At 41.6% G+C, this 18,129-nt stretch overlaps 1 protein-coding gene across 1 annotated transcript in view; it reads left to right on the top strand.

Annotated features, from left to right (window-relative positions):
• obscna (obscurin, cytoskeletal calmodulin and titin-interacting RhoGEF a) overlaps nt 1-18,129 on the top strand; it is a 55,238-nt gene that overhangs the window by 32,161 nt on the left and 4,948 nt on the right. The window contains exons 47-68 of the mRNA XM_060881644.1: nt 64-238; nt 339-452; nt 527-694; nt 1,030-1,132; nt 2,051-2,180; nt 3,243-3,348; nt 4,666-4,744; nt 4,839-4,960; nt 5,167-5,279; nt 6,891-7,059; nt 7,451-7,571; nt 8,333-8,533; nt 9,506-9,566; nt 9,659-9,736; nt 9,816-9,988; nt 10,133-10,159; nt 11,512-11,664; nt 11,749-11,794; nt 12,879-12,956; nt 13,045-14,686; nt 16,419-16,559; nt 16,684-16,806. Of these exons, the coding sequence (XP_060737627.1) occupies nt 64-238; nt 339-452; nt 527-694; nt 1,030-1,132; nt 2,051-2,180; nt 3,243-3,348; nt 4,666-4,744; nt 4,839-4,960; nt 5,167-5,279; nt 6,891-7,059; nt 7,451-7,571; nt 8,333-8,533; nt 9,506-9,566; nt 9,659-9,736; nt 9,816-9,988; nt 10,133-10,159; nt 11,512-11,664; nt 11,749-11,794; nt 12,879-12,956; nt 13,045-14,686; nt 16,419-16,559; nt 16,684-16,806 (4,123 nt within the window). The remainder of the gene's footprint in view (nt 1-63; nt 239-338; nt 453-526; nt 695-1,029; nt 1,133-2,050; nt 2,181-3,242; nt 3,349-4,665; nt 4,745-4,838; nt 4,961-5,166; nt 5,280-6,890; nt 7,060-7,450; nt 7,572-8,332; nt 8,534-9,505; nt 9,567-9,658; nt 9,737-9,815; nt 9,989-10,132; nt 10,160-11,511; nt 11,665-11,748; nt 11,795-12,878; nt 12,957-13,044; nt 14,687-16,418; nt 16,560-16,683; nt 16,807-18,129) is intronic.

Raw genomic sequence — 18,129 nt, 5'->3', positions numbered from 1 at the left:
TGCAGCTGTTTATTAATATACACGTTGCTTCTGTACTAAAGAAAGACTTTTTTTCGTGTGCAGCTGACTGATGTCGATTTGAAGGACACCGTCGAAGGGGATGACCGATCCTGGGGTATCTGGCATGAGCATCGAGGTACAATTAGAAAAGTCAGACTTCAAGCTCATTCCGTGCTCACCCGCTTGTCCTGGCTTAAAGATCTTCGAGATTTGCAACAGCGCAACAAACATCCATGGAGTGAGTTTGCACAGTAAAGTTCCAGCAAAAGTTCATCCAAAAAAGTCTCTCAACAAAGAGCTGGTTTATTAAACAGTTGGTTTAATTTGTATGTTGACAGGTGCACCGTACTTCAAGCTGATTCTTTCCGATTCTGTAGTTAAACTTGGACAGACCACAAAACTCCTTTGCAATGTCACAGGAATCCCAAAACCTGTGGTTACTTGGTACAAAGGTAATAACTTTAGCACACTTTACAGAGTTTTTGTAACTAAAAATCCTGGACTTAAATGTGTCTTGCTTTCTCAGACGGCATCGTTCTGAAGGACAACCAGCATCGCATCATCTCAGAGGGAAACTCTGGGGCTTGCAATTTGGTTCTGACTTCTGTGTCCGTGGACGATTCTGGTCAGTATATGTGTTATGCGGCAAACCCCATGGGGAACGCCAGCACCCTGGCCAAGGTTTTTGTGGATGGTAAGTGATCTGGACTATTAACTTCTCTACATACACTCAACTTAAGGTAGTACATTATGACTACACAGAGCTGCTATGACTACACCTTGCTTGTAATAAACAGACTCGTAAGGGCATGAGAATATAGTGCTAGTACAAAATCTTTTCCTGATGAGAACAAGCAGAACAAATTATTCTCATGTCCATGTGAGTTTGTTTTTCAGATGTTAACCTGGTAAGAACTTTTAGAAACTCCCTGTGATTATGGCATTTTATTATTTGTTGTTTAGCAAACTAGTCGATGTAGCCTGGTGTGGTGAAGTGAATACACACTGACTGTAGTTTACACTTTACAGTGCCTCCTAGTTTCACGAGCAGACTTCAGAACACTCCGCTGGTGATGGGGCAGGATGTGAAGTTGCAGTGTAAAGCAGGATGTTTTCCTGTACCCCCTGTCAGGTGATGCTGTTGTCATGTCACCTCTTTTCTTTCACTTTCTTGTCAGGTGTTTTAGGGGTGGTGCAATATAGAAAAAAAACCCATCAAATCATGATCCTTAAAGGGATGCACCACATGTATCATGATATTTAGGTTTCTGTCAACACCTGTTCAATAACACTTAAAGGGGCGGTGCGCGATGTTTGAGAAACGCTTCAGAAAACTGAGTTGGGCCGACAAACAAAACAAACGTGTAGCCAATGAGCAGAAAGGGGCGTGTCTTGTCAATATGGGCGGAGAGAGTGTTCAGTGCTCATATCTGACATTAGCAGAAAGGGGCATGTCTTGTCAATATGGGCGGAGAGAGTGTTCAGTGCTCATGTCTGACATTAGCAGAAAGGGGCCTGTCTTGTCAATATGGGCGGAGAGAGTGTTCAGTGCTCATGTCTGACATTAGCAGAAAGGGGCCTGTCTTGTCAATATGGGCGGAGAGAGTGTTCAGTGCTCATGTCTGACATTAGCAGAAAGGGGCCTGTCTTGTCAATATGGGCGGAGAGAGTGTTCAGTGCTTATGTCTGACATTAGCAGAAAGGGGCATGTCTTGTCAATATACCCTCAGCCAGCCGCCCCAGCAGGTTCCGCCATAATAGTTGCCTGGGTTACGTATGTATGTGTGGGGCGGAGCTATCAAAACAGGGGTGACACCCATTTGTGTTAGGGGTGTGTTTGTTCAGGTGATTTCAAATGTCAACATTGGCTTTCAAACATCGTGCACCGCACCTTTAATATAATCACTTCAGAATATTTCCTATGTCTGGGAGAGAAAAAAATTACACCACATTAACTGCCTCCAGTTTGAAATATGATTATAAAAAAAAACAACTAAATGGATCATGATATTTATAATAAATCGTTCCCTCAATCATCCTTATATCGTAGGTGGCTTAAGGACGGCACGCAGCTGGAGAAAAGCAAGAAATACGCAATTGACAGTGATACACAGACTGGAGTTCTTTTACTGGTTATAAAGAAAGCAGAAGAGAAAGATGTTGGACAATATGAGTGTGAGGTAACCTTAAACATCGTACATACACAATGAGGTCTGTTAGAATATTGACATTTTTATTTTATGTCCATTCTGGTGTCAACCTGCTGCTTTAGTTGCCACATCCATCAGTGGTACCTGTCTCAATGAGCAACAATTTACAGTACATGAAGAAACCATAGCGTTAGTGTCGTCATGCACCATACATGGAGTTGTTGAATGTGCAATATAATTCCCAGAAAAATAATTTTGAATTATAAGGTATAACTTTATAAAATATACGTTCTTTTAGAAAAATAATAAACTTCAGTTGACGCTTCATGATGTCACGTTGTTATTATAGATTATTTTACTACTGTATAACAGCTTGCCCTGTCCTGTTTTATACAGTACCTTATGTAACCCTGTGAGTAGTTGAATTCCAACCTCTCTAGCTAAGTTAGCAAGTTAATTGCCAAAGCTGGCTATGTTTGTAATGTATGTACCTAACATTAGCCACATAATATTCAGTTGTCTGAGGACCTTTTTACACCTGGTCACTTCGCGTGTTGTCTCTGATCCGATAGCTATCTGATTTGTTAAAACTGTTCCGTTTACATTAGGCCACAAAAACGCGTCTCGGCGAATCGGATATCGATCCGATCTTTCTACTCCCGCCCAAAATGCTAATATATTTTACCTCATTTCCGGGGTAATTGAAATGGAACACGCTTTGGTGTATGCGGTTTTCAGAACGCGATCAAAAAGAAGGCGTGAAAAAAAGACCCTGCGTGTCGTCCAAGTTGTTCGTTTCTGGCGCGATGCACGACTCGTGACTCACCTGCGAGTGACGTACTTCCATTTGGGAGGAGTATAACGCTAACGTATGTGCATTTACACCTGTCCAGTTTCATCTGAAATGCGTCCCAGACCACCTCCTGAAGGGGTTTGTACCATCGGATTAATATCCGTTTCGAAAACGTTTCGGAGGGCATTTAGACCTGGCCTTTTTACCATAGATATCGGATCACAGATATTTTCTCATTGGTTGAAACAAGGTACATGAGAGGTACACATTCGTATTAACCCACCCTGCCTGTGTTTTAGATAACGAATCAGATGGGCAGTGCTAAGTGCAAAGCGCAGGTGTATTACACACCATCCCCTGACACAGACAGCACCAAACACCAACCTCAAGACACCCCAGCTCCAGGTATGAGGGTTCACATATGACAAGGTAAACCAAGAATATTCCCCGGTAATCTATTACATGCGGCAATCATACGGTCTCACGGGTTTGACGGAGCACATACCAGTTCCACCACCAGTCCTGTCAACCACTTGTTTCCACCAGGTCATCTGACATGAGTTCTGTAGTCAGGAGATCCTGATCAAAGACATGCAAGGAACCAAAGACATGCAGTAAAGCTGCAATCACAGATGTGCACAGCTAGGAATTACCGTCAGATTCGTGGGATATAGAAATATAGACTACTGACTGATTCATAAAGCCATCACAAAAGCAAGCATTCTTATTTTTTAACAATGGTAAAGGGGAACCTTCATCCAGTGCATGCAGTCTCTATAGAAATAAACAATGTTTGCCTGTGGTCGTGTGAAACAAACTGCCATTCAAGACCATAATACCATCTCCTCATCCTCAGACACATCTCAGTGCATTAAAGTTTTACTATTATGATTTATATTATAGTATAATGCTTGGTTTATTTATTTATTTTAGATACTCGCATGCTTTTGAGACAGGTCCATCTTGTTCGAATGTCATAATTGAAACATTCCACTCAAAACTTCACAGTCTTCACTGTTGAAAGTCACTCATACCAATCGAGTGGGTTATTAGTGACTTCTAGAAACCTGTTGACCATGTTCATCCACACTTCTCTTTATTTAACTCCATTTTCTCCATCCCACTCCCTTTTTTAGTCCCAGAGCAGGAGACTAAAGATCCAATCCGAGCCATCCTCATGTAAGTGTCCTGACGAACGCAGAGAGACGTCCATACACATTGCATGTAATCTTCTCTTCTGTCTCTTTTTTTCTCTTGCTTGCTCTCTCTCTCTCCATCTCTTTCTCATGAACCCATTACCTTCTGCTCGGCGCTTGTCTGTCTAAGTCGCAACATTCATTTTCAGAGTTGGTTATGTGCTTAGACCCCAAGTGTTGTGGTCGGTCTGTTAAAGTGTCTTTGGCCACACACTGTCCATGTGCTCTGTCTATATTTATGTTTAATCCCTCTGGACTCTGGATATATCCGAGTATATGAGCCGTATGTATCCTTGGAGTGATAAAGGTAAGAATTAGCTGACAACAAAAATGCAAGTGCTGAATAATGTTTATTAAAGCAGATTGCCAAAAATTGACTAAATCTGTAGAGACACGTTGTTGCCCAATTTTTGCATTTTTAACTTAGCCTCAGAGCTATGAAGCTAACGTAGCTTAGAAATACAAACCCTGAACAAATAGGATTCTCGCTGTTGTGAGATTTTGACTGTGTCTTTTTTGGGTACAGCAGAAGATTCAGAAGGTTGGTCCAGTGCTTTGGTGAAGAACCTCTTCCAGATGTTCTTTCAGTCTGGATCTGCCAAGCAGTGAGTCCATGTTTTGTTTAACTTGCACCACATCTATAAAGTTAGGAAATTTCAATACCAATAAAATCACTGCATCTGTTCAAATATTTTTCAGATCTGCACAAAGTACCAGAGAGTCTCAAGATACTCAGAAGGTAAATGAGGAACAATCAGACATCCCAGAGGAACAGTACGAGGAGACACGAGCGTCAAGAGAAATGGGCAAAAATGACACAGGTGAACACAAATGTGGAGGAGTTCAGTTTGGACAATCTGGAACGGAACACAAGACAGGATGTTTTGGAAGGACGTTCAGATGTCTCAATGCATGTTTCCATGTTTTCCTCCTGGCTGAAGATGCAAGAGAATGACACCACTTATTCTTAGACTTTAAAACTCCTAAATCTGTCTTTATTATAAGACGTTAATCTGTATTGTTGCAGATCCTCTGATGGTGCAGGTGGACATGGAAGATCTGTGTGTACAGCCTGGACAACCTGCAACTTTTTCTGTGGTTATTACCGGGCAGCCAATCCCAGAGATTAGTTGGTTCAAGGTATGGTTTAAATCAGTGGACTTCACTATTCAATAGGTCAATAGGAGAGCCACTTTCACCACAAAGTATGTTACAAGTTATTCAGTCTTAAATATCTTATCTGCTTAAATACAATGTACAATATTGCAATACAATAATTACTCGAGTTGCGGATGACGCATGCTCCCCATCAGTTACCTCTTTTGTCACTGTCACATTGCTTTGTTGCTGTTCATTTTGTGTGCGGGATTGTTTGATAAGAAATCGATCCATTTTTTAGTCCGTGTGTGTTCAGTAAACACAAGTTGTTAACTAGCATGAAACACAAACTAGCTTCTGGCAGGCCGCCAAAAACTGGCTATAGTGAGTCAGTGACGAGTCAAATAATATATATAAATATATATTATTATTTGTAATAGAGCACATTCGTTTTTCTATGCTTCCCTGATTGTTTTTAATGTTATTTAAATGTAAAATAAATTTTAACCACATGATCATATCATCGTATTATTTACTGCCATGCGAGCCGCATATTAAATGAGTAACACTGGTTTAAACGCACACACTTTACACATGAGACACCTACTGGTCCATTGTTCCAGTTCCATTATCCATTATGTCCAAGTAGCTGAGTAAGAAGGGAAAAATAGGGGCTTGAAACATAACCTTGTGGAACACCATACTGCACTTATTAAGGCGACTAAACAGAGTCTACTAAAAGCTAAGATCAGTTGATTAAACAGGTGGAATCGAGTGTGGAATCTGCTTGATTGGAATGAAATGAATTAGAATGAAATCCTTTGCAGATTCGATTGGACACCACGTGCTACAAGCAAACCGGTGCATCATTGACCACTTTAACCAATGCAGAAACTGTACAAGGATTTGATGCGAACAAGACTGAAATACGTGATGTTTTTTTATCTCTAAATAAAAAAGAACACAACTTTTTGCTGTTAATCTTCTCTAAAGTCTTTGATAAGAAATCAAAGGTATGTTAGCTTTATTGTTAGGTGTATACTGTAGGTTCCTACTCACTTATATAAATGCTTTAGAAGTTACAGAAACATAATGAAATGAGCGGTTGGTAAACGACAGCATTAAGGTGTAGAGCACATCTTCTTCTACCGCTTATCCGAACTACCTCGGGTCACGGGGAGCCTGTGACTATCTCAGGCGTCATCGGGCATCAAGGCAGGATACACCCTGGACGGAGTGCCAACTCCGTCACTCACGCAATCACACACTAGAGACAATTTTCCAGAGATGCCAATCAACCTACCATGCATGTCTTTGGACCGGGGGAGGAAACCGGAGTACCCGGAGGAAACCCCCGAGGCACGGGGAGAACATGCAAACTCCACACACACAAGGCGGAGGCGGGATTCGAACCCCCAACCCTGGAGGTGTGAGGCGAACGTGCTAACCACTAAGACACCGTGCCCCGTGTAGAGCACATTATATCCATTAAAACTAACCCATCTAGACATTCATGGGTTTTGATGTCTGATTGAGGATGAAGTCAATATCTTCATCCTTTAAGGTCTCTGTTCCTTATTAAACACTTGATAATCTTTAAAGGTTTGGTGAAAGCGAAGTGCCGTAATTCTCTTTGTTTTATTCGTGTTATAGGATGGTGTTGAGCTCATCTCTGGTGAACACATAGTAATGAAGCAGAGTGGTGCTCGCTTCTCTCTAAACTTACTGACCGTCTACTTTTCTGATTGTGGCACTTACGCTTGTACGGCCAAGAACAGCTCAGGCTACGTTTCCTGCCACGCAAACCTCACCTTGGATACAGGTATCGTTCTATACAAAGGCAGGTGCTGAATGGATGCCTGTGTCCAGCATAATTACATCCCAAAACTTGAGAAGAGAGCTGTGGGGTTCATACATTACACATGGTTTCAACAGAAAACCTTTTTATCAGTATCTGGTATGGACATGATCCACTCCATAATCATTCTGAAAGTCCATCACACACAAAATCAAACAGGATGAATGATCACTCACTAGCTAACTATCTAATTCATGCTTATTTGCACACATAAATAAAAAGTAAGTTTAGGTCTAACACTTTCCTCTAAAAGTCAATACGTACAACATTACAAAAGAAAATGATTCCTTTACAAAACTTTACAAATGTTAATTCTATTGTTGCAATACTGTATACATACCACTACCTTACTTAGGTCCAGTGGAGTTTGAGGAGGAGGAGGAGCAGGAGGAGGAGAAAGAGGAGGACAGAAGGTTGGAGGTGGGCAGAAGGAGAAAACTCCATGCTGTTTATGAAGTCCATGAGGAGATTGGCAGGTAACATTTCATCAAACATTTAGGCGCTTTATGCTAATTAAGTAATATACAGGGCTGTCAAGTGTCACACATTGAGAGTGACAGTCATGCATTTCGGTCTTTTCTCACGTTCTCCCACCACACATCGTATTTCTCACGCAGAAAAACTTTTTGACTATTTATCATATATTTAATACGCCGCAGCACCCAAAACGTATCAATCCGCACCGCTGTCTCTATGGAACCGGGCAGGAATCAAGCGCGTCTCACCTGGAGCTCTTAGTCGAGCCTGACACTTATCAGCCAATCACAAAAAGAGGCTACACAATAGCCAATCAGAAAATAGCACTATCTGGGTAAGAGTTAACACAACAACCAATGAATAAAAAACATATTCATTAGAGAAGGTATTTATTATGATGGTCGGTTTGAACAAAACCTCAACACGAAACAGCTTGTCTCAATCATGACATTGTCCTCAATCATGACATTGTCCTCAATCATGTCTGGGCTTGTGCTGAACTGTTTTAAATGGGAGACACATGAGACAACATTACAAATGATAAAGGAGTCCAAAAAGGCAACAAACACTTATAATAAACAATAAACACCAGTCATATCTCTCTCTCTCTCTCTCTCTCTCTCTCTCACACACACACACACACACACACACACACATAAACACACACATTCATAAAACAGAATTCACCAATGCCATGGATTAGCTGGATTGTCTTTATGTTAATTTGCTATTAATTTGAAGGTTGTTTGTTTACATACAGAGGCACGTTTGGGGTGGTGAAGCGAGTTGTACACAGGGCTAGCGCTGAGTTTTTTGCTGCTAAGTTCATCCCACTGAAGAGCAGCACTCGCAACCGAGCCATTCAGGAGAGAGACCTACTGTCCCGGCTCACGCACCGCAGCGTTGCCTGCCTGCTCGACTTCTTCAGCACACGCCGTACGCTTGTCCTCATCACCGAGATGTAGGCATCACTCAAACATCCTCTCACCCGATTATATCAGTTCTAGTTCAGTCCAAAAACTGTTAATTTTTTTGTTAATGATGGAAAGCTAACACTGTTCAGGCCAACGCTTCACATTAGAGAGTGTGGTTAAGTGGTTAATTAACCATTATCTGCCTTTAGATATCAGTCTAAATAAAAACCTATGAAAACATTTCTAGTAGCCAATAGTTAATTATAGGTTATATCATTCATTCACTCATTTTCTACCGCTTATCTGAACTACCTCGGGTCACGGGGAGCCTGTGCCTATCTCAGGCGTCATCGGGCATCAAGGCAGGATACACACTGGAACGGAGTGCCAACCCATCGCAGTGCACACACACACACTCTCATTCACACACGCAATCACACACTACGGACAATTTTCCAGAGATGCCAATCAACCTACCATGCATGTCTTTGGACCAGGGGAGGAAACCGGAGTACCCGGAGGAAACCCCCGAGGCACGGGGAGAACATGCAAACTCCACACACACAAGGTGGAGGCAGGAATCGAACCCCCAACCCTGGAGGTGTGAGGCGAACGTGCTAACCACTAAGCCACCGTGCCCCCTAGGTTATATCAGTAACTCCATATTTATTTATTCATACTTTTTTTTTTTTTACATCAAATCCAAATCTTTTTTTTTTTACAATACCAACAACTTCAAAGTCAGGTTAATGAGCTGTTAATAAAGCCTTTATGACATGGAGAATTCTCCCAGTCTCACACGGGGGGGGTCAAGGATAAGCAAGGAAACCAAAAGTTCTCCATATTAGCAAGAAGAAGCCATGACAGATTTACTAGGAGCTCTTTCAACACTTTCTTTTTCATAGCGTACAAATAAAATTAAAAAATCAAATCCGAATAAGAAATACGCTGCCAAGAAAAAATAATTTAAGCACAATATAATTAATTTAATTCCTTTATCTGGGTGTTGTTTTTCACAGCTGCTCCTCTCAGGGATTACTGGAGCACATGTTATTAAAAGGATCCGTCAGCGAAAGAGAGGTAATAAACATTATAATAATATTATACACGTGTTTGAATAATGTGTTCATTGTGTGTGTGTGTGTGTGTGTGTGTGTGTGTTCCCACATTAGGTCCGGGTTTACATTCAGCAGATCCTGGAAGGGGTTGGATATATCCACAGCATGAACATCTTGCATCTCGACATTAAAGTAAGCTATTGTTTAAATGTGAGTCAGAAAACTGGTGTGTAAACTTATTTACTGATAAAATTCTCTCTCTGTTTTGCAGACAGACAACATCCTGATGGTTTCCCCAGATGGAGAGGACTTAAAAATCTGTGACTTTGGCTTCTGTCAGGAAATCGACCCTTCCAGGCATCAGTACAGCATCTATGGGACTCCTGAATTCGTGGCACCGGAAATCATTCACCAAGAGCCGGTGACCACGGCAACTGATATCTGGTGGCGTGATCGTTCCTGTTGTTTTTATGATTTATATAATTCGATTGTACTTATATTAGTTATTGGAGTCGGTTGTATTAGTACAGTAAATAACCTTTTAGTTATACGCTCTAATATTGTGTTATACTGTTTTTATCGTTCCAGGTCTGTTGGAGTTGTTGCTTATTTATGGTAAGAATAATAATTTATGATTCTTCTGTTTATTTACTATTGTTCTAACGTGCAAGTTAACTTTTTTATTTAAGGGCTAAACCAAACTCTCTCACTCACTCATTTTCTACCGCTTATCTGAACTACCTCGGGTCACGGGGAGCCTGTGCCTATCTCAGGCGTCATCGGGCATCAAGGCAGGATACACCCTGGACGGCATGCCAACCCATCACAGGGCACACACACACACTCTCATTCACTCACACACTCACACACTACGGACAATTTTCCAGAGATGCCAATCAACCTACCATGCATGTCTTTGGACCGGGGGAGGAAACCGGAGTACCCGGAGGAAACCCCCGAGGCACGGGGAGAACATGCAAACTCCACACACACAAGGTGGAGGTGGGAATCGAACCCCCAACCCTGGAGGTGTGAGGCGAACGTGATAACCACTAAGCCACCGTGACCCCCTGATTGAAACTGAATAAGGAATTAAAGAATGTTTTTTAAGGTAAACCTGTTAAACCTACAGATTAAAAAAAATAGAAAATATATCACATATTCTACTTATCCAGAACTTCATTTATTACCAATTATTAATTTGTTTACATTTATGGAATTTGGCAGATACCATTTTCCAGAGCGATGTACAACAGTTCTTTTAAGTCCCTATTGATGAAGTCGTGGCCTAAAGGTTAGAGAGTTTGACTCCTAACCCTAAGGTTGTGGGTTCGAGTCTCGGAGTTGAACGACTGAGGTTCAATTGAGCAAGGCACCGAACCCCCCCAACTGCTCCCTGGGTGCCGCAGCATAAATGGCTGCCCGCTGCTCCGGGTGTGTGTTCACGGTGTGTGTGTTCACTGCTGGGTGTGTGTGCACTTTGGATGGGTTAAATGCAGATAACAAATTTTGAGTATAGGCCATCGTACTTAGCCGTACATCACGTCACTATCACTATGAATACATTTACACTGGTTCACTAGGTTACAGACGTCATTCATCTTCAGCAACCGCTTTACCTGGTCAGGGAGAGGGCAAAGAATCATCTGGGGTCATTGTGTACACACCCTGAAAATGGCACCAGTCCATCACAGGGCACTTCACACCATATATTTACATTTAAGATACATATTTACTGGGAGGTGGTAAAAAAATTGGAGAAACCCTGGTGGCTGGAAACCCATGAAATCTTAAGATCTTAAGACAATCTATCACCCATAGTTCTAAATTAATTGGTTTCTTCTTTATAAAAGTTTATTCCGTTCAATCAGTAGAGTTAATTGTAGGAACATTTCATCGATGAACACATAATTCTTCCTTTTTCACAACATGGCCTTTGCTGTTCTGTTATGTTTGGTTTCATTCAGTCTGACTGGACACTGTCCGTTTTTGGGGGAAAATGACCGTGCCACGCTGCTGAAAGTGGCTGAAGGGCTTCTGTACTGGAACCTCCCAGAGATCGTCAGCTTGAGTGAACAAGCCCAGGATTTACTCCATGGACTTCTACAGCCAGACCCAAAGTAAGACTGTGTGTTGTACAGTATATTTCTATCTGAACTCAGGTGACTCGTGGAGGATAAAAATGATGTTTTTATTTCCATCAGGATGAGACCATCAGCATTGGAATCCCTGGATTACAAGTGGTTTCAGGTACTTAAGCAATGTCTCAAAGACCTGTGTTTGTTGTGTTGGTTCATTGCTTTGAAAACACATAAAATTATATCTTGTGTAGTTATTATAAACCGAATAAAAATACTATTCACTATTGCTTCTATGAAAACATTTAAAGGTGGGGTCTCCGTTGTTTGAAAGCCAATGTTGACATATAAAATCACCAAAACAAACACGCCCCTAACCCAAACGGGTCCCACCCCTGTATCGATAGCTCCGCCCACACATACATACGTAACCCAGGCAACTAACGGAAAGAAATGTGTCTTTATCATAGCTGAAGGGAAGAACAATACGATTGTAGATAAACAAACAAGCAAAAATGACACACAAGCATAATCATGTAAAGGACAAAGACATATATTAGTTCTGTGTAACAAAGCAAAACCAACGTTACTCACCTATCGAGAAGGAAAAAAAGCGCCTCGGCGTCTTAAGTAAAGTTGGTCACATATTCACAGATTGGAGTTTCCCGAGTCAATAACTCCTGAGCTAAACGCTGTTACTACACAAAACACGGTTGTAGCTGCGTCTCTACATTACTACGATAGAAAAGAGGTGTAATTTGTGTAGTAACAGTGTTTAGCTCAGGAGTTATTGACTCAGGAAACTCCAATCTGTGAATATGTGACCAACTTCCTGCTCCTTCAGTTCTCTCCAGCGCTGGAAAGCTGATCCTATATTAACACGTCCTACTTCTTACCTTATCGTAAGTGTTTCTTCTCTTTCTTTCTTTGTTTTTATCCTCCATGTCAACGTTAAAACCACTTTATGCTAAAGTCACACATGCGCACTGAACACTCTCTCCACCCATATTGACAAGACACGCCCCTTTCTGCTCATTGGCTACATGTTTGTTTTGATTTTTGTTTAGTTTTCGGCCCGACTCTGAAGTTTTCTGAAGCATTTCTCAAAAATCAGAGACCCCACCTTTAACAAAAATATATTTGGATTATTGCTGTATTTTTGATAGGAAATACTACAAATATTACAATGTTCAAGATATTTTCCATAGTATATATGTATTTGTAAAACAATCTGTTTATAAAATTTTTATATCTAGGGTCCATGTGACGAGAAGCAGTGTGACACGATTGTTACGAAGAGTTTAAAGTCCTTCATATCTAGAAGAAAGTGGCAGGTAAATTAGTACAGATTCTTTTGTGTAAAACCTTTTACAACCTTATGACCTTGTTAAAAGGGTTCTCTTCTCCACTCTCTTTTCTCAGCGCTCTCTAACATGTCTTGGCTCAGTCCTGACCCTGAGGTCGATCCCGGACCTGCTCGATGCTCCAGCGTGTGAGGTCGCCATCACTACCCTGAGAGACCCTCGAAATACCAGCAGCAACTCCATGAGCACTGGTTCCTCCTCTGAGTATGATGAAGCTGATGGGTGGGGCTTTTTCCAGAACCCTAGCCAGGAGGAAGATGATGACCTAGAGGAAGATGGTATGGAATATTATTCATACGCCTATCTTCCTAAACGATCCTCCATCCTACGAGATGAGGAGGATGTAATGTTGGGTCAAGGGCGAGAACGGAGGGGTGCATTGATGATTCCTATAAGCAAGCAATCCAGAGAGATGCCCTCAGCGTCTTCTGAGCTGATTAACAGGGACAGAAAAGAAGATGATAAAGTGCCTAGTGCAACACCAATCCCCCGTGGTAGCTTGATCAAGAGCACCTTCTACAATAGTGATAAGCAGCTCTCACCCATGTCCGCTCGCCACATGATGCTTCGGGAGAAACTCCAGGCCAGGAAACAAGACAGAGTACGCAGGACGCTACGCTCCAGCCTGTCTGGAAGGTTAAATGAACCGCTTATAGAGTATGTCGAGGATTCTCCAGATATGGAATCTTGCCTCAGACATAGGAGAGGGTCCACACTTTTGTCCAAGTCTTGTTCATTGGACAGAGGGGTGAGATCCATCCATCCAAGCTCCCACACTCATTGGAGGAGTAGGTCACTGGATGAATCAACAGGAATCTCAGGAGCTTCTATAGAGCACAGGACACTGAGAAATAATGAAGATCTAGAGTTCAACCATAATAATGAGTTCACGGATGAGGAGAAAGAGGAAGCCTCTGAGGTTCCTGTGAATAATGTATCACAAAGTCAATTAGAATCTCACAAGGTTAACATGGAGGAGCTGCCAATAATCATGGGGTGTCACGTGGATGACAGCCAGTCACACCCTGGAGAGGAGGGGCCAGCAGCAATGGGGGAAGAAGAAGAAAAGGTAGCAGGTTCACAGCTGTCTCTTGCAGAGTCCTATGAACATGACTCAGATGCTTCAAGCAGAACCAACACCTACACTGAACAGCAGTCTCCCAGCCACCTCTTAATTTCACAGAGACACCATAGAGCATACGATGAATCAGAGGAGCACTTGGTTGCACCGTCATCAGGAAAAGCATCAGAGCTCTCTCTCACTCAGGATTCTGAGGATGAGGACATGGAGAGAGTTTTGAGGAACCTTCGCCAAGCACCACTGCAACAGCACACACACAGCACAACAGTGAACAAAAACAATGTTACATTGAGGAGAAGTTCCTCGTCAGTTCCCATACACCCAACATCAGCGAGCCGAGAGGTGCTTCAGAGGCATTCGTCAGCTCCAGCACTGGAGCTCAACCCCCCCAGTGGGAAGTCCAAATCCGGACTCATGAAAATTTTCCGCAGGAAGTCCTGGACTCCAGGACCCTCTGATTCCCAGACACAGGTATCTCAAAAGAAGGTGGATTATGGCTCAAGTCAACAGCAGAAGACCCCTCTCATGGCCTTAAGGAAGAAGATGAGGGCTTCGGCATCCAGCATCACCAAGCTGTTTAGCAGGCAGTCCAGTAAAGAGATCAAGGAATTACAAAGGGGTACGGCACAGATTGCAATATATACAAAATCATTGTTATAATGAAAATCCACATTTTCTAAGGGCCTTTTTACATCCGGTCACTTCACGTGTTGTCTCTGATCCGATAGCTATCTGATTTCTTAAAACTGTTCCATTTACATTAGGCCACATAAATGAGTCTCGGCGAATCGGATATCGATCCGATCTTTTTTTTTACCTCATTTCCGGGGTAATTGAAATGGAACACACTTTGGTGTGTGCGGTTTTCAGAATGCAATCAAAAAGAAGATGAAAAAACTCGTTACGACCTTTATGCTACAAAAAAACAGCGTTTACATGTACCGTATTTTCCGCACTATAAGGCGCACCTAAGAGCCGTAAATTTTCTCAAAAATCGTCCGTACGCCTAATAATCCGGTGCGCCTTATGTGTGCACTGAGTTCCAAAAATCTGTAAAAATGTTGTTGTGCGACTTTGGTAAGCGCTCCGCTCGATTGACCGTCGAACCATTTCCCGCTGACACAGGGACGTAATACATACACTACATACGCTGGCAGCGATAAACCAATCAGAGAACATTACGTAATACGTACAGTACGTACGCTTACCTCCGCCACGCCTCCGGTAGGTAGGTATACTACCGGTATGTTGCAAAACAACATTTGTTTCTTCCTAACCATTATGCGCTCCACACTCCAGTCAAGTAGGTGGCGGTAAATGCACCTTAAGTTGGTTTGCCATCCACCAATAAAAATCAGAAGAAGAAGAAGAAGAAGACAACATTTGTTTGACTAAGGACCCCCGAAAATGGCACCAGTGAAGAGACATGCTTACGAGGCACAATTCAAACTACAGGCTATCAGTTACGCGGTTGTAAATGGAATTAGAGCAGCTGCGAAAGAATTCAACATCAATGAATCTATGGTTTGGAAGTGGAAGAAGCAAGAAAATGAACTGTGCCAAGTTATGAAGACACAGTAGATGAGGACTTTGATGGATTTGTGGGAGAAGATTGATTAAAAAATAATGTGTGTGTGTTGTTAAATAGTAGAATAAAGTTCAACTAAACTCACTGTTTTGCTTCCGTTACATTTTTTGTAGACCGTATGTTTTAGCATGCGCCTTATAATACGGTGCACCTTGTGTATGGGTTAAGTACAGAAATAGACCCCGTAATTGAGACCGTGCCTTATAATTCAGTGCGCTTTATAGTGTGGAAAATACGGTATTTATTTCTGGCGCGATGCACGACTCACGAGTCACGTGCGAGTGACGTACTTCCGTTTGGGAGGAGTATAGCACTGACGTATGTGGCTTGAACAAACACATTCATTTACACCTGTCCAGTTTCATCTGAAACGCGTCCCAGACCACCTCCTGAAGTGGTTTGTACCGTCGGATTTATATCCGTCTCCAAAACGTTTCGGAGGGCATTTAGACCTGGTCTTTTTACCATCGGGTAGCTATCGGATCACAGACAACGCATGAAGTGACCAGGTGTAAAAAGCCTCTAAGAAATGAAAGCTTTTTCCATTAAAGTCCATCATTTTACAATTTTCAGTGAAACTCTATTTAGTGAAAATGGAGGAAAATGTTATAAAAATATGAAATCACCAACTCAAACAGCAGGACACATTTTCATGTACTACATTTGTTCAGTGGAACACAACGTTTAGCTATGTTTAGCTTGGTGCTGCTATAGTGGGAGACTCCTACATCCTAACATTATCTGATTATCTTTGCTGTACCAGGGCCGATCGTGAGGAATCCCGTTCCTCCAGAGAAAGCAACTGTCACCTCAGAATTTTATCCATCAGCTCCCTTCTCAGGAAGCCCTCAGAAAAAGCCCACGCTCTTCTCTCTCAAAATGCCAACCTTTAAAAAGAGCAAAGGTATGGAAATAATTAGACAGGGCTTTTATTAGACACTAAAGGAACAATTGCAATAATTTTTCATTATGAATTCCATCCTATGATGGAATCTTTTCATATAACTATTATCAAAACATTTCCCCAGGAATCCCAGCACGACCGTCCAAACCGGATGTGATACAGCTCAGTAGTGGTGGAGCTCTGGTTATATGGAAGCCAGTTCGATGTGTTGATCCTGTCACATACTGCATACAGTACAGCCTGAAAGGTTGTGTAACATTGCACAGTTTGTACATTTGATGCCGTAAATAGATTTTTATCTTTTAAGCCCTTTATGTTGAGTCCAAGGTCTCAAATGAACAACACTGACAGCTCTATAGCCAAATATTACAACAAGCTGGCTAATTAAGTGACGTGACATACGGCTAAGTACAGTGACCCATACTCAGAATTCGTTCTCTGCGTTTAACCCATCCAAGATGCACACACACACACAGCAGTGAACACATACACACACCGTGAACACACACCCGGAGCAGTGTTAATTCCGTCAGACGAGACGAGACGAAATATGTTCGTCAACAACCTTTTTTTCATGACTAAGACGAGACGATGACGAGACTGCACCACTGTCCAAAAACGCTGACTAAGACTAAATTAACATGCATTATTGTTGACGGAAAAAGACGAGACGGAAATGTTTTGTATAAAATAAAACCTAAGATAAAATCTCTCTTCATTTTCGTCTACAATTGTCTCTGCTTTTTCATCAGCTGTTACGCCTTTAAAATATTCAGAACGAGTTCGCGGCTTCGTGCTGTTTAGTGTGTGTGTAGAAAGAATTCGTCCACACACCGCTCAAAAAAAAAACTCCTGAGCGCAAGTCCACCCCTGGTCTAGTCAGGCTTTTTGTGTTAAATTATATTTCCTGTCGCTGCGCAGCTCTTTTATTGTACATGACAGCTTATGTCCCGATGACCGGTCTTTGCATTACGATTAAAAGCAGCATCAATAAAGTAAAAAATGTGATGTGGTCAAGTTCGAGTGTTTAAACGTGTTCTCAACTTCTCACTGATACATTTGTGATTCGTGGACTGTAAATAGGTTGTATTTTAGGCCCACAGTAAAGTAGACCTATTCTATAAAGTAGACCGAGTATATTTATTTTATTTCTGATTTGAACAGAAACATGAGACACAAGGCGACCAAAACAGTTTTAAAACCCTTTGTAACTTAAGTTGTCAGTCGGAGTCGGTTTATTTATTATTTTAGTTGGTTAAAATAAAATTCTCTTCAGAACAGGTTCATCATTTATGAATGTGTCTCCTAAATCAGAAAGTGAAAACCAGACACGTTTAACATTTGCATTCAACAAAAATCATTCAACAAGTGTATTTTGTCAGGGAATTATGACATTTAACCAATGTTTGAGATGTGAAACACTTTTTTTACTGAAATGTTTATCAGTAATAATCTCAGTAATAATGTGTTATTTTAATAAAAGACAAAAAAAAGATATGTGAATGACTAAATATGACTAAAACTAACAAGGACATTTGGCACAAGACTAAGACTAAGACTAAATTAAAAA

The sequence above is a fragment of the Tachysurus vachellii genome, chromosome 11 (genome assembly GCF_030014155.1).
Source record: "Tachysurus vachellii isolate PV-2020 chromosome 11, HZAU_Pvac_v1, whole genome shotgun sequence".
NCBI lineage: Eukaryota > Metazoa > Chordata > Actinopteri > Siluriformes > Bagridae > Tachysurus > Tachysurus vachellii.
The sequence above is the reverse complement of the archived record's forward strand: the minus strand, read 5'-3'. Positions and strand labels throughout refer to the sequence as shown.